The sequence below is a fragment of the Sturnira hondurensis genome, unplaced genomic scaffold (genome assembly GCF_014824575.4).
Source record: "Sturnira hondurensis isolate 20B ecotype Veracruz unplaced genomic scaffold, ASM1482457v3 Scaffold0021214, whole genome shotgun sequence".
Classification (NCBI taxonomy): domain Eukaryota; kingdom Metazoa; phylum Chordata; class Mammalia; order Chiroptera; family Phyllostomidae; genus Sturnira; species Sturnira hondurensis.
The window spans coordinates 5582038-5597599 of record NW_028093845.1 but is presented as its reverse complement, the minus strand read 5'-3'; the positions used below and the strand labels follow the sequence as shown (position 1 = coordinate 5597599).

The following is a 15562-nucleotide window of genomic DNA, read 5'->3' as shown; positions in this document are numbered from 1 at the left end:
GAAATACAAGCAACAAAAAACCAAACCAACCAAAAATTGACTTTCTAATTTCGGCTTCTGCTCTTATTTTGATATAATTCTCAATGCAAGGCAACTGGAATGCCAAATTCTTTGCATGAGAATGGCCGTGCCTCTAAGCAAGTTTGTAGATAACCTCATTTTCTCTTCAATGGCAGTGGCTCCAATGTTTAAAAAATTGCTTAGCAACTATTATCAGTAGAGGAAGAGGCAGGAAGAGAAACAGCTTTTCATCACAATCAGAATAATGTTTAATAAAATGTTCAACACATCAGTTTGAAAGTCTTTTTTCTCTTTATCTTACCTGTGCCACCCGAGATGATCCAGGAAGTGGAAGTCTCCCAAATTTATGTCTCTCTTCTCCTTGCTTTGTTCCTTCCTGTCTGCTACCGCCGCCACCGCCACCACGTCTACTCCTGCAACTCCGCAGCTACTGTCACTACCACAACTGCTACGACTTCCTCCACCACTGCTTCTGTCACTATGACTACTGCATCCGTGGCCACTGGGACCGCAGCTACTATTACTACTGTAACCACTACAGTAACAACGATTGCAACTACTTCTATTGTAACTGCTACCACAACTACTACAACTGATTCTACAACTTCTTTTCCTCCTGAGCGTCCTCCTCCTCCTTCATACTTTTATATGCATTTTAACTTTTTCAAAATTGACTCTATCTTAGACTTTCCGTAGAAATGACATCTGCATTTATTACACCTCCCCAAATTAAATTCACTGGAGGTAATTATAATGTCAATTCTCAGCAAAGAAACTAGGTTACAAAAACTTCCTTTTTTCCAAACAGTAGGTACATATTACACTCCATAATATTATGGAAAAATTGGCCTGGTGGGGAATATTTCTCCATCTTTTAAGTGGTAATCTTGTGAATCTAAGAATGAAGATAACATGAAAAGGAAACTATAGCTATAATCGTGACCTCCATTTAAGATATATCCATTTTCCTTCTTTTATAAAGACCTTTAAGTGTCACTATTTTAACCAGGAAAAGGCTTCCTTATATGTTAGGTGAAATTTTAATTTATTTCCATTTATGTGTTTCATTTACATTCTGTGTAATGACAAAGAAATTATACCATTATGATAGTTCATTAACTGGAGAAGGTGGACTCTGTCTAGGACCCGAGCTGAATATTTCCTGTTTGGGGATTTGACACAGAACTGGTCAACACTGCTTCTTCCTGTTAAGTAGTATGTCCAAGATTATAGGCCCCAGAAAAAATAAGGAATAGAGAGTTAAGATAAAATTCAACATTTTAGACCTGGAAGGGGATTTAGAGAGAATGTCATCCATTTCATATTGATCCAGCTAATTTAATACATACAGATTTAAGGTAAGTTTACTTAATTCATAAAGAATCAGGTTGACCTTAAATTGTACAGAGTTAGGGAAAAAAGTGGATTTTGTGTTTTCTAGTGTTCTATAACCTTAGATAGAAATATATTTTTGTGCACTTGGAAGCTCTGTACTTCTAAATCCTCATTTGAAAAGTTTATTTCCTTAATTTTTACAACTTATTCCTAAAACAGATACTCTGTTATCTAAGTGAAAACTATTTAAAAAGCTAATAAAAAAGAAGGACAGCAAGGAACAAAAGACACAAAATTATAGAGGACTTGAAAAGAGCATTGCCATTTGCAAAAATGTGTAATTAGTAAAATTGTCATTAAAAAAAAACCAAGATGCTGATATCTGGAGCCAACAGGAAAAGGTCCGTGGAAATTCTGAGTGCATGAGACCGAAAAGTTATTTTTAGACTTTAAAATGTATTCATCCAAAGAACTTAAATTGGTAAGAAATGTCATGAACAAATGGAAAGAATGTACTTCTCACTGGACTCTCTTTTTCCATAGATGAAATTGCTATTCCAGATTTTGGCACTGGGGCTATGGAGAACTGGGGACTCATCACGTTCAGAGAAACGAACTTGCTTTATGACCCCCAGGAGTCGGCCTCATTAAACAAGCAGAGGGTGGCCAGTGTGGTTGCCCATGAACTTGTGCATCAGGTATACAATCTTTGCATCAGATTTGCTGATTTTAAAACATGGTTTAGACCACAGAAATAATCAAAATTAATTATAACTTAGCAAATTAAAAATAGCCAACTCAGGAAGTCCTGCTTGAAAGTCTTTCTTAGTGCTGATAAATATTTTACCATAGAGAAACTTTTAAGACACATTGTTTTGCCTTTAATAAATACACAATATGACTTCTTATATCTTTAAATATTCCCATAATACCTAAATCAAGACAAGAAACTAAGGGAGTTTTAAGATCATTTTAAAACCAGGAGATAAATGCTAAGGATGCCTTCCACTTCTGTGTCAAGTGACAAAATTTACGTGAACAAGTGATTTATTGAAATTTTCTAGGTCTCTCTACCAGAGGCACAAGAATTTAACTCCCACTTTACTGCTTATAATTTCAGTGGTTTGGGAATACTGTGACCATGGAATGGTGGGAAGACTTGTGGCTGAATGAAGGCTTTGCTTCCTTCTTTGAGTTCCTGGGAGTAAACCAGGCAGAAGGAGATTGGCAAATGGTGAGTCCCGAACACATGCACCCCAGGTCTCTCTTTTTCTCATGCAGAGCAGATTGAAGCATTTGGATGATCACCCCAAGTCCGGGCCATGTGAAATGGTGAATTGGGAGTTCCATTATGAGAATGGAGTGGAGCTAGCCTGCTCTACTGAACTGTGCCTTGCTTGCAGCCTAAGCCCAGGCCCAAGAGGGCAAATAGCCACCAGGATTTGAGGATATCCTTGATAGATGTACTCAGGAGTATGTGTCAAGGCAGGAAAAAAATAGCTTAGACAATGCCAACTCTGTGTTCAGGAAAACATCTGTAGTCCTAACCCTTTGAAAAATGTCTAAGCTTAATTTTGTAAATAACTTACCTTATGTAGGTTGCTTAAACAGTGTGGAAAGAGATGAGAGCATAAACGTAGTAGTTAGACTCAGGTTCAAATCCTGGATTCATCACTTCTTAGATGCTGTCCAAGGAATGTGGCCTTGAGCAAGTTACATATCCTCTCTGAGTTAGTTCTCTCCTTTATGAAAAAACATTGTTCTCTGTCTTGTAAGCTTAAAAGCTCCCAAAATGTATATATAATTATTGTTACCATACTGTGTGTCCCTGTGATGGAGGCTTCTATGAACTTTACAGGTATTTCTTTCTGAAAAGCTAGAGTTTTGGGTATTTGTATTTAGGTAGTAAAAGTATTACTACCTGTTTGTACGCAGAAAAGTGTCCCGTGTACATGTGCGAGAGTAGAGCACTACAGTTGCATACTGTGTGGACTACTGCCCTCTTCTGGACAGAATAAAAAGACAATGTTAAATGCTTGAAGCCTAGTTTCCACAACTTTAAAAAGTAAAAAAGTTAATTTGTAACAATTGTTTCTTTACTAATTTAATCTACATCAGGGTTTTCAACCATGAAACTATTGATATTTTGGGCCAGATAATTCTTCATTGTGCACTGTTGTCCTGTGTCTAATGATATTTAGCAGCATTTTGGGCCTGTGTCTACTAGATGCCTGTAATCATCCCATTCCAGTTGTGAAAACAAAAATGACTTCCATATTTCCAGATGACCCCTGGGGGACAGAAATGGAGTCCTTTAAATGGAATTACTCATCTATTCTGACAATTCCTGATTTCATAATTTATTGAAATTAGGCTATATAAATGAAAACCATTTTATCTTTTATTTTCTATAAAGTAATCTGGTACCCTTCTTATGTCAAGCTATAATTAGAAATCAAAGCATTTTTGATTTCTGCATTATGTATATATATATTTTATATAATACATATATTTCTGTATTATTATTTCTGTATTGTGTATATTTTATATATAATCCATAATATTTTAACATTCCAATTTCAGTGCTTCAAAACACCATTTAAATTCCAGAAGGATTCAGTATGCAGTTCTAAATGAAATTTAGTCACATGATTCAACTCATTCATTCATTCCTTTCAGTTAACACTATGAAAAACTCAAAACTGAATAAAAATTTCTGCCCTTAAAAAGTTCCCAGATTAAGAGGGGACAGATAAATAAAGATGCATCGTGAGAGAGCTTGGTAAGCAGCCCAAATGATTTCACAGGTGAAATCATTTCATGGGTGAAATCATTTCATGGGTGAAACCCTCATGTCCTTGTCTCAGTTGGCAGCACAACTAAGACTAAAGCCAAATGTCCCGACATGAGAACCAGATCCTGTCCTACTTAACTAAGTGTTTTACAGGGACAGAGTGAATTAAAGTCCGAGGCAAAATGACCCGGATTGGCAGTCATCACTTAACATTCTGTTACCTTGAGTGGGAGCTCGGTACTTCTAAGTCCTCATCTGAAAACTTTATTCTCTTAGTTCCTCACAGCTTAACTTGATTAACAATAGTACCTGCCCTATTGAAAAGGAGACCATGAAATCAGATAATGTACACTCATATTTTTAATTCAGTAAGACCAATACAGTTTTTTACTTTTTTATTAGTAGTGATTTAACAGAGTTAGATTTGAGAGTCTAACTGATAAAGAATCAAAGCAATAACAGCAGCTGTGCCAGGCGTTCCCTCTATGCCCGGAGCTGTGCCAGCTGCTTCCCATGCGTTAGCTCTTTAAACTGGCTGCGCAACTCTAAAAAGTAGATGCCATCATTACCTGGGTCACAGTTAAAGGGACTTGTTTACACTTATGTTCAAGAAAATGGAAACACTGAAAAATGGAAAAAAGGAAGCCTGACTATAGGACTAGATGACTCCACTAGTCTGTTTTGCTGAGAAAACAGGACTGGAGTGAAAAGATGATTATTAATTAGAACTAAAGCAAAAGTTATGTTTTCTTTAATTAATTATGAGTCATCCAAGTTCTAATGATTAGTTGAGAAAAAAATTTTTTTAACCCAAACATCAATTTTTGACAAATTGACTTGCCTCCTCACTTAAATCTCAGAACAAATCTGTGCAGTGATATCACATTCCCATTGCACAGATGTGGACACAGGGCTTGGAAAGTTTGGCACCTGTTTGAAAGTCACGCAGAAGTACCAGAAACAGAACTCACAGGTGCTCATGTCCTCTGGGCCTGTAATAAAGATAGAGACAGAATGAAAGGAGTTATGAGAAGGAGAAGGTAATATAATCAGTATAGACCAACTAGTGTACAACATGACTAATTTGAACGCTTAGTGCTTGTTTTAAATATTTTGAGTCATTTGTATTTATTTCCCCCAATTTATATTAAATACATGATACACTGCTCTATGAATGAGTATAAAGAAAGTACTATATTTCTCCGGTTCATTCTCTCACTTTAGCGCAACCAGATGCTACAAGAAGATGTACTGCCTGTACAAGAGGATGACTCTTTGATGTCTTCACACCCGATTGTTGTCACTGTGTCAAATCCTGATGAAATAACATCTGTTTTTGATACAATATCCTACAGCAAGGTAAGGAAAATATGGCATTGTTCTTAATATCTTCCTGCTTACTGCTTTTTCTTTAGTAAATGCCTAAAAGAGATGGTAAGATGGTCATACTATGTTAAAGAGCTTTAGAACGGTGAAGAACGTTTTCTGAGTGTTGAATATTCAGTGGCTTGTGTTCTTCAGTGGAAATGAACAGTGCTGATATTGTGCCCAGATTTTGAATCACAGTTTGAATTTTTTTTCTACTTTTGTTTATAAGAGCTGTCATGCTGATAATTGAACATTTAAACTTTAAGCATCAAATTTAAAATTGTTTTGATTTTTTGAAAGACAGTAAAACTTTTTCTGCCTCTGCGGTTGATACGAAACGCCACATATTGGACACCTTTTACAGTAGAGCCCTTCAGTGCTGCTAATAGGCATTTAAATCGAACTCAGTTTGAGGAATTGCTTGTATCTATTTTTAGATAAGATTTAACGATGGCTTTGTTAACATGTAAATGAGGCATTTTTATCCATTACAATTTTGTGGGGAATTGCTGAAAATCTGTGGAGACCCACAGGTTTACCCCACTTCTCTCTCATCTTCTGCAACTTCTCCTCTAAACACGTTCATGCCTGAGCGCAGCATCATTCTGTCTTGTTCCACATCAGCCTCAGAGTTTACCCACTATATTAAGTTGCTCAAAAGCCACAGAAGACTGACACATTTTGCATTCTCAGTGATATTTAAAGTTTCATAGGAGATGAAAAGTTATAATGACTAAAGTCAATGTTAGATAGAGTTGACTGGCACGAGCTCTGTTGGGCACATGCCCAGGTTGTGATGCCCAGGTGAGTGTGTGCAGGAGACAGCCGATCGGTGCTTCTCTTTCTTTCTCCCCCTCTGCCCCCTGCCCTCCTTTCTTGAATGAGAATAAAATAAACCTTTTTTAAACATTGACTTGAGTGGGGAGAAAAGCTTTATATATGTATGTGTATATATATATGTATTGATATTAGTATTTGAAATACGTAGCATCATATTTTTGGTCTTTTTCTCTCATATTATTCCTATGGCATTGTTCAGGCTTCTTTTATTTATTCGTGTTCACATTGTCAGTGATGCTTTTTCATCTTTTGTTAAAATGAACATTTCCAAACCAGAATTATTAGTATATGCTAGTAACTCACAAGGTGAAGTTTATATTTATTGAATCAGCTTTTTCCTGAGCCCTGGATACTCCATGGGTCTAAGATATTAGGCCTGAAATAAACAAATATTTATAACCCTCCTACTATGTACAAAAACAATTTATAGTAAAAGTTACTAACTTCAATGTTTTTCTGGTCAGTAACTTGAAAAAACTGATTAAAAAATCTATTAACAGGAGATGCCAGTACTCATATTACAATATGGAAAAGAATGTATAGACAGCAAGGGTAGTGATTAGATTCCTCAGACTGAAAAAAACCCAACGAGATTAATCACTTTCAGAGAAAGGGTTTTATACCTAAATTGTACATCTATCTATATTAAAGTATTTAAAAGGATAGTATCTCCAATATCTGCTTCCGTCTGTTAAATGTATTTTTTCAATTACTTAAGTATAAACAGCCAAAATTTTATCCTGAAACTGATTTCCTTATTCATGAAAGAACCCAGTACTGCTAAAACTTTCCTCCTTCATTAGGACAGCCCCCTCTGCTGGTTCATTGGGTGAAGTACAGTAATGACTTGAACCTCAAGTCACTGAAATGCTGGCCATTTTATCTATTTCTCTTTACCTTTAAGTTATTTCAGAAACACAGATACAGGGAGTGTGCCAAGTGGTATTGTAACCCTAAAATCACAAAGCTATAACCACATAATTTACCAGAATCATCTTCAAGAAGTCTCATAAATACGATCATGAAATACTAGTCACAATAGTGATTACCGATATTTGTCCCATATGTGTTTTTTATTAGTTTAATTTCTCACTTTTTTCCATCATAGGGAACTTCCATTCTGAGAATGCTTGAAGACTGGATATCACCAGAGAACTTTCAAAAAGGATGTCAGGTATGATTTAGCATTTTTAATGATATTAAAAGTAAATTACACCGATATGGGGCTGATGAATGTTAAGATGCGTGATTAATTAAGGGCACTTCTTAATTTTTACTTTTACTTTCCTTACTCAAGGATAGATAACATAAGTAAACACTAAAAAGTGATTTTACATCCACTTAAGTGCGTACATGGTATCAGTAATTACCATGTGCCAGGCCCTTCATGGGGAATTTTAAACAGATTACTTCCTTGTTGTTTGTTAATCTTTTACACGTGTCTGAAGCTGGGGCTGCCATAACAAAAGACCAAAATATCACAGACTAGGTGACTTAAACAGCAGACACCTACTTACCTCTTCACAGTTATGGAGGCTGAGGAGTTGAAGATCAAGTTGCCAGCATATTCAGATTCTGGAGGGGGCTGTTTTGCTGGCTTGTAGGTGGCTGCCTTCTCACTAGGTCCTCAGGAGGCTGAGACATTTAAACCTAAATACCTCCCAAAGACCTCATTTCCAAATACAATTACGTTGACATGGAGGATTAGGGCTTTACTGTATGAACTTCTACGGCTTTACTTTATGAATTTAGTCCATAGCAACATGATAGAAAAATATAAACCTATCTATTAAAGTCTTTGCTTACAATTTTTAGAAATACTTTTTCCTTACTACTGGATTTGAAAATTGTTAATATAAACATCCCTATTATGATGGAGTCAGTGAATAAAAAGAGCCTGCTTCCTTTTGGAAATGGAAATGACAGTAAACGTTCTAAAGCATTTCACATACCCCACTTAATCATGTTACTGTCATTAGATGTTTTGGTTTCATTTTGTTCTTCTAGCAGACTCCAAGCCAGTTCTCTCAGGGTCTTATATTACCCAAGTAGCTCCAGCGTGTCCCTAATCCTGTCTGCAGGTTGGGCCCTCTGCAGCCTAGCGATGGAAATGTCTTCCTAGTGTTTGCTTTCCACCTCCCACCTCCTACTCAGATGTCCCAGGAAGTCAGGCAGAGCAGCGCTGATGGCGCCCAGCGGATAAAGCAGAACACAGGTCGGATCAGCGGCCCTTCTGGCCTTCCCAAAGAGTAACGGGATGGTGGTTCCTGTAACTCTCTCACTGCCACCAAATCTGCCTCTGTGGCATTTAGTACTGTCCATACTGCCCCCAGAGGAAATGGTCCCCTTCTACCCAATACAAAAATTCCCAGGTGACCATTAAAGTCAGAAGTAAGGCTAAGATTTAGCAGATATTCAGGGAGTACATCAGTACCGTCTGTTCATTAATAAGGTATTCTATGTGGACATTAGGTGAAAAGGGCGAGGCTATGTGCTTGTTCTTATGTGTACATTGGACAATCTTGTAAGCTTTCCATCCGCTTCAAACTCAGATTTCCTCATATCTTTGCTCAGTGTAGGCACTGTTAGTGCGGAACTCTCCCATCCACGTCTGTGCATGCACTCCAGTGCCTAGTAGAATGCTTCACGTGTGTTAGGTGATACCCAAAATGTTTCTGGAATGAATGAGTGAGTAGTCAGTGATCAGTAATACAGAAATAAGCAGGCAATTCCTTTAAAAAATTAAATTAGAATTCCATTTGCATCATTTTTATTCCAAATTAAACTAATGGACAAAACATTCCTGGACTCTCCAAAGCTGACCCTGAATTAAATGCTGTTTCGTGTTAACTTCTTTAGAGAAGCACCGAGGGTCTTTACGAGTGAGTAACTGCTCCAATCATTCAGTAATAGTGTTGCGTTTTCTTTAGCCCAGGATCTGCTGTATAATTAGCTAAAAACCCAGGCCTGTCTAAAACTAATATTTCTAAAGTTAAAACTGTGTTCCTTCACCCTAACTGTGATTACAGATGGCACCAGAACCTGAATAGAAAAACAGATATTCATATTTCATACTATTATAGTGCTATGAAGTGAATTTGCCAACAAATAAAAATAACCGCCCCCCCTGCAAAACAGTAACTCTTTTCCTTCAATCTTCAAGCACTAGCTAAAATCAGAAAATAGTATATAAGGCCACACTCAATAAGCCTCAATAAACTCTCACACCAATTGGAACATCCCTTCACATAGTTCAAGGCTCCAAACAGAATTTTTACCTTGAGTTATCATCAAACTGCCTGCCATTGTCTGAGATCTTTCCCTTGCAAATACTAACTTTATACCAAAAGTGACTCTTCATTAGCTAACCAGGGGAGACACTAACTCTGGGGTGGCCGGCCAGCTGTCTCTTCTCTCTCCTGCTCATCACCTTTCCCCAAGCACAAATTAGCAAAGCAGGAATAGAGTGAGGGGGAAGAAGAGCAAAACCACCAACAGGAAGCTCTTTAAGGCTGTGCTCATGCAGAGAAAAAGCATCATACATAATAGGGCCTTCATAACAGTATATGGTCATGAAATATTTAGAAACTCAGGAATATATATCCATTTCTTTTTCTCCTCACTATCAGCAGTACCTTGATAACACAGGAATGGCTCAGCTGGAAAATGTCCGTTCCCATCCCTGTGATATTGGTAATAGAAATGGTCCTTTCCTTTTCTGAGTGGCTGCTATTGGTTGACCTAGGTCATCATGAAATTTTTACTGGAATTGTGATCTTTCAAGGTGAAGAAGAAAATTTCTTAGGATGGAACATGCAGAAGTACAAATCTGGACAAAATAAAATGAGTACCTTTTTTCCATTTAATACTATTCTGTATTAGTTTCAGGTGTACAGCATAGTGGTTACACAGTCATCTACTTTACAAAGTGTCCCTTCTGGTATTGCCAGTACCCACCTGGCACCACACATGTCACAGTACTGTTGACTATATTTCCTTTGCTGCACTTTACATCTCTGCAAGTATTTTGTAACTACCAATTTGTACTTCTTAATCACTGCAGCTTTTTTACCCGCTCCCCCAAAGCCCCTCCCCTCGGAACCATCAGTCTGTCCTCTGAGTCTGAGCTCATCTGTGAGCCTGTTCCAACGTTGTTTATTTATTCTGTTCTTTAGATTCCACATATAAGTGAAATCATATAGTATTTATCTTTCTCTCTCTGACTTATTTCACTTAGCATAATACCCCCTAGGTCCATCCATGCTGTCATAAATGGTAAGATATTATTTTTTATGGTCAAGTAATATTCCATTGTATATATGTGCCACAGCTTTTTTATCCACTCATTTACCGATGGACACTTGGGTTGCTTCCATATCTTGGCTATTGTAAATAATGCTGTAAAGAACATAGCATTGCATATATTTTTTATATTAGTGTTTTGGGTTTCTTTAGATATATACCTAAAAGTGAAATTGCTGGGTATGAGGCAGTTCCATTTTTAAATTTTCGAGAAACCTCAAGACACTGTTTTCCATAGTAGCTGCTCCGGTCTGCATGCCCACCAACAGTGCACCAGGGTTCCCTTTTCTTCACAACCTCACCAGCCCTTGTAGTTTGTTGATTAACTGATGATGTCTATCTGACAGGTGAGAGGTGATATCTCACTGTGGTTTGCATTTACATTTTTCTCATGATTAGTGACATTGAGCATCTTTTCATATGGCTGTGGGCCCTCTGTGTGTCCAAAATGAGTACCTGTCAATATAAATATCCATTTAGCCTCTAGATTGATAAGAGCAAGCAAATGCAATTTTAAAAAGTAACAAGAGCCCTGGCTGGTGTAGCTCAGTGGATTGAGCACAGGCCTGCGAACCAGAGGATCGCGGTTCGGTTCCCAGTCAGGGCACATGCCTGGGTTGCAGGCCAGTTCCCTGCAGGCCAACTCCCAGCAGGGGACACACCAAAGGCAACCATACATTGATGTTTCTCTCCCTCTCTCCTTTCCCCTCTAAAGATAAATAAATAAATAAATAAAATCTTAAAAAAAATAAATTAGCATTTAAAAAAAAAAGTAACAATAACTATAGTGATGAAAACTACACAAACTGGTCCAGGATTCAGAATTCTTTACAGGGTAATAATCTCAGGCAAATCTCTTTACCTCTTTAATCACCATTTTCCTTTGCCCCTCCCTCAAAATATGGGAGTTGTATTAAATAATATGTAAGGTCCCTTCCAGTTGTAATATTGCTTATTTCTAAGCTCAAGACATTGTGAAAATATTAATAAACTCCTCCAAACTAATTTTAAGAAGCCACTATTCACTAGAATTTGTAATTAACAGATATCTATGGTTATAATTACTAGCATTCTGATTATACAATAAGCCAGGCAGTGGAAGACAAATACCATACGATTCACCTTTAACAAGAACCTAATCAACACAACAAACAAACAAAATATAACCAAAGACACTGAAATAGAGAACAGGCTGACAGTCACCAGAGGGGAGAGGGGAGATGAATTTCAGGGGAAAAGAGGAAGGGTTTGCAGGAACAATGATAAAGGACACATGGACAATAAGGGGGGGGGCTGTGGGGCGGGGTGGGGGGGTGGGGGTGGGAGATGGGAGGGACGGAGGAGGGTCTGCAGTTGGGGGGGGGGAGGCAGAAAACTGTACCTGAACAACAATTAAAAACAAGAAAAGAGAGTGTTCTTTTTAAAGTGAAAAACAAAAACAAAAGATAAAATGAGCTATTTGTGCAAATTCTGGAATGAATGAATACCTGAAATTGAGAGAGTACGTACTTGTCCTTTCTTCTCCCTTCCTTTGCCTGCCCTCTGGTGGCAGGGCTGACTTAGAACAAGTCTGAAGGCAGCATTCCAGACTGGCCAGGGCCCTATCAGGCTCCGTGGAGCAGTCTGCTAATGCTGTTTTATCTCTCTATGCCTAAAAAGGAGAGGGATTTAGAAGCTAATGTGATTTAGGTCCGGTACCTCCTAAAAATTATAGCAACTTAGAGTGAAAATTATATGTGCAAAGTCAACCACTAGTTATTTTCTTTGGAAATTGAAGAAACACTAAGGTAGCTTCTGTCTCTGTCCGAGACACCCAGGTTGTAAGCCGGAGCGCGCTAGAGAGAAACGGGGCATGGGGTGGGGGTGGGGGGTGATGCAGTGGGAGCCTGCAAGGGTCCTGGAGAAGCACCAGTGCGCTCAGTTTGAGATTGGGAGAAGGCTGCGGCGGGGGTGGGGATGGGGGGTGTTCTCTAGGGAGATGTCCCATTATTTCTGAAAACTCAGATGTACAGAGATTTTCATGAGTAGAATTGCCTACAAAGGAAGTCTTTTAGTTAAAAATGTGTATTTTAAAAATGCCTGAAGAGTGAAGACTTACTTGAATAATTTCTCCAATTTCCCCACCATCGTTATCATTGTTATTCTCAAGCTTGCATACTCATTCCTGTGCAGTGGGGTCTGCAGAGTACTGCCTGTGGGCAGACTCTGGCTTCCCGCTCAATTTTGTAAGACCGGCCAACAAAATTGTTTCTAAATTTTTAAGTGGCTAAAAAAATCTGGAAAAGAGGACTATTTCATGACACATGAAAGTTACGGGGAATTCAAACACCAGTGTGCATGAATGAAGTTTTATTGGAAAGCAGCCGTGCCTATTCATTTGCATATTATTCCTGGCTGCTTCTTGGCTATGGAGGCAGAGTTGAGTGGCTGCAACAGAGATTTTTATGGCCCTCAATGCTTAGAATCCTTACTGTGTAGGCCCTGGCTGGCTGGCGTAGCTCAGTGGATTGAGCGCGGGCCTGCGAACCACAGGATCGAGGTTCGATTCCCAGTCAGGGCACATGCCTGGGTTGCAGGCCAGTTCCCAGCAGGGGACACAACGAGAGGCAACCATACATTGATATTTCTCTCCCTCTCTCCTTCCCTTCCCCTCTAAAGATAAATAAATAAAATCTTAAAAAAAATAAAAATAAAATCCTTACTGTGTAGGTTTTTACAGGAAAAGTTTGCTGAGCCCTGGCGTAGAGCCAAGCTCCTTTGTTTTATGTCCACACATCACTTCATCCTTCATGTGTGTGATGGGGTCATACAGTGTCTGCGGTGAGAAGACACCACTACAACTGAAGGTAGGAGGTGCAGCCAGTAGGGGCGGCCAGGTTAGCACCACTGAGTAAAGATCACGGAATTGTGGGTCATCCTTCAGAGTAGATCAGAAATGTTAGGGACGGTTGACTGTTTGCTGCACACTTGACTCCCTTTAAGTATCTTATATTGCTTGTCATGAAAAAAATGAAATTCCCAATTCCATTGATGAAAAAACCCTATCTCATCAGTAAGAAAAATATTTCTTATGCATTACACGTAAGTTATTGTTTGTGCAGTGTTGTTATAGGTTAACAATGTTTTACATACAGTATATCATTTGCTTTTCATTCCAGGTACACTTGCTATATTATACTTCTCAGGGAAATATGTCCAGGGGATTCAGGTCATGTTGGGAAAGCATGAGAAAAGCAAACAGTGACTCCTAAAGAACGTGTTCTCTTTCACATACAGGCTTATTTGAAAAAATACAAATTTAAGAATGCAAAAACTTCAGATTTTTGGGGAGCACTTGAAGAGGTAAGGAGGAGTATATACCCAAATATTTTTTTTGTTTTATTAACAAATGATTTGCCAATCACTCCTTTATTTGATTATTTATCTCATGTTTTTAAAATCCTAGGCAAGTAATTTACCAGTGAAAGAAGTAATGGACACGTGGACCAAACAGATGGGTTATCCTGTACTCAGCGTGGAAAATAAGAGGACCATCATACAGAAACGCTTTCTGCTGGACGCAAGAGCTAATCTTTCTCAGCCGCCTTCCGATCTTGGGTAAGGGTCTATAATGCGTTTCAAGAGAAAAGCAGAAATTTTATGGAAATAATGGCCATGTGTTTAGATCTTGCTCTTCATCAGTACATGATTGATGGGGGATAATATGACAGTATGGTGTCTTTAGGGAAACAAAGGCATTTAAAAATGGCTCAGTGGTCTTCGGGTTCAAAATGCATCAAAGTCCTATTCTTCCCAGATATCACTGAATAAAGAAATAGAAGAAAGAAAGAAACAGAAAAGAAAGGGGAGGGGATGGAAGGGAAGGGAAGGGGTTCCATGTACCAGAGCATTCTAGAAGAAGGAAAACAGAAGGAGAAATATTGACAAAAGACAAACTAAGGAAGATGCAAACAATGAAAAGAGACTTGCAGTGTAAGTGAAAGCTGATTGTCCCTTTCCCTAGGCAGGCTCTGGGCTCAGTGTCAGCGTGAAGAGTTGGTGGCAGAGGTGAGAAATGAGGCTGAAAATAGGCAACTCATTTGCATTCTAGACTCAGGACATTGTGCCCTCAGAACTTGCCCTCCACTTTTCCTTTATCTACTGCCAACCTTCCTTCTGTACAGAGCTCTCAGAAGTCTGGCAATGACTCAAGGCAAAATTCCAGAGGGCTTTTTTTTGGGGGGGGGCGGGTCTAAAGAAATTGACTTACATCAGTAGAGGAGAGCTAGGGATTTCCCTTAGGTTGAGACGTCCAGAGTGAATCTTCCCTCGTTATGGTAGGATGGGTGGGTGGAGATACCATCTCCCCTCATTCATGCACAGTCAGACTTCCCAGTGAAATTGTGTTCATTGGAGAAAACAGTGTCAAAAAACCCATGACTCCTGCCCTGGCCAGGTAGCTCAGCTGGTTAGAGCATTGTCTCCATATGCTTGGCTGTGGATAACAGCAGTAACATCATGCTGGTACCTTGGAATAACTGGTCGTAATGTGAGTTAATGGAAATCAGCTGATACTATACACTCCTCCCCATAGCCAGTTTATTACCAGTACTCCACAAGACATCCTTCCTTTGCAGTTAGAAGGAGGACCAATACTCACATTTATGAAACAAAAAGAGCAGAATGAGTACATTATTTAAAGGGAAAATTGTAACCTACAGAGAGTCTAATAATAATAAAATAATAGTAATAATAATTTATTTTATTAAATTTTGACTGTTAAAAGGGGAATGAATGAGAAAGTAATATAAGTAAGTAAATCACCTTCTTTCTTGGGTGAGTTAATAAATACTATCTAAAAAAGTAGAGGTGTCAAGAGTTATGAGTTAGACATTGGAAGAGTTAAAACCAGAAGCATTTAAA

The 15562-nt window shown here is 38.4% G+C and overlaps 1 protein-coding gene across 1 annotated transcript in view; it reads left to right on the top strand.

Moving 5' to 3' along the window:
• ENPEP (glutamyl aminopeptidase) overlaps positions 1-15562 on the top strand; it is an 84702-nt gene that overhangs the window by 31934 nt on the left and 37206 nt on the right. The window contains exons 5-10 of the mRNA XM_037031886.1: positions 1900-2054; positions 2477-2590; positions 5375-5509; positions 7467-7532; positions 13937-14002; positions 14106-14257. Of these exons, the coding sequence (XP_036887781.1) occupies positions 1900-2054; positions 2477-2590; positions 5375-5509; positions 7467-7532; positions 13937-14002; positions 14106-14257 (688 nt within the window). The remainder of the gene's footprint in view (positions 1-1899; positions 2055-2476; positions 2591-5374; positions 5510-7466; positions 7533-13936; positions 14003-14105; positions 14258-15562) is intronic.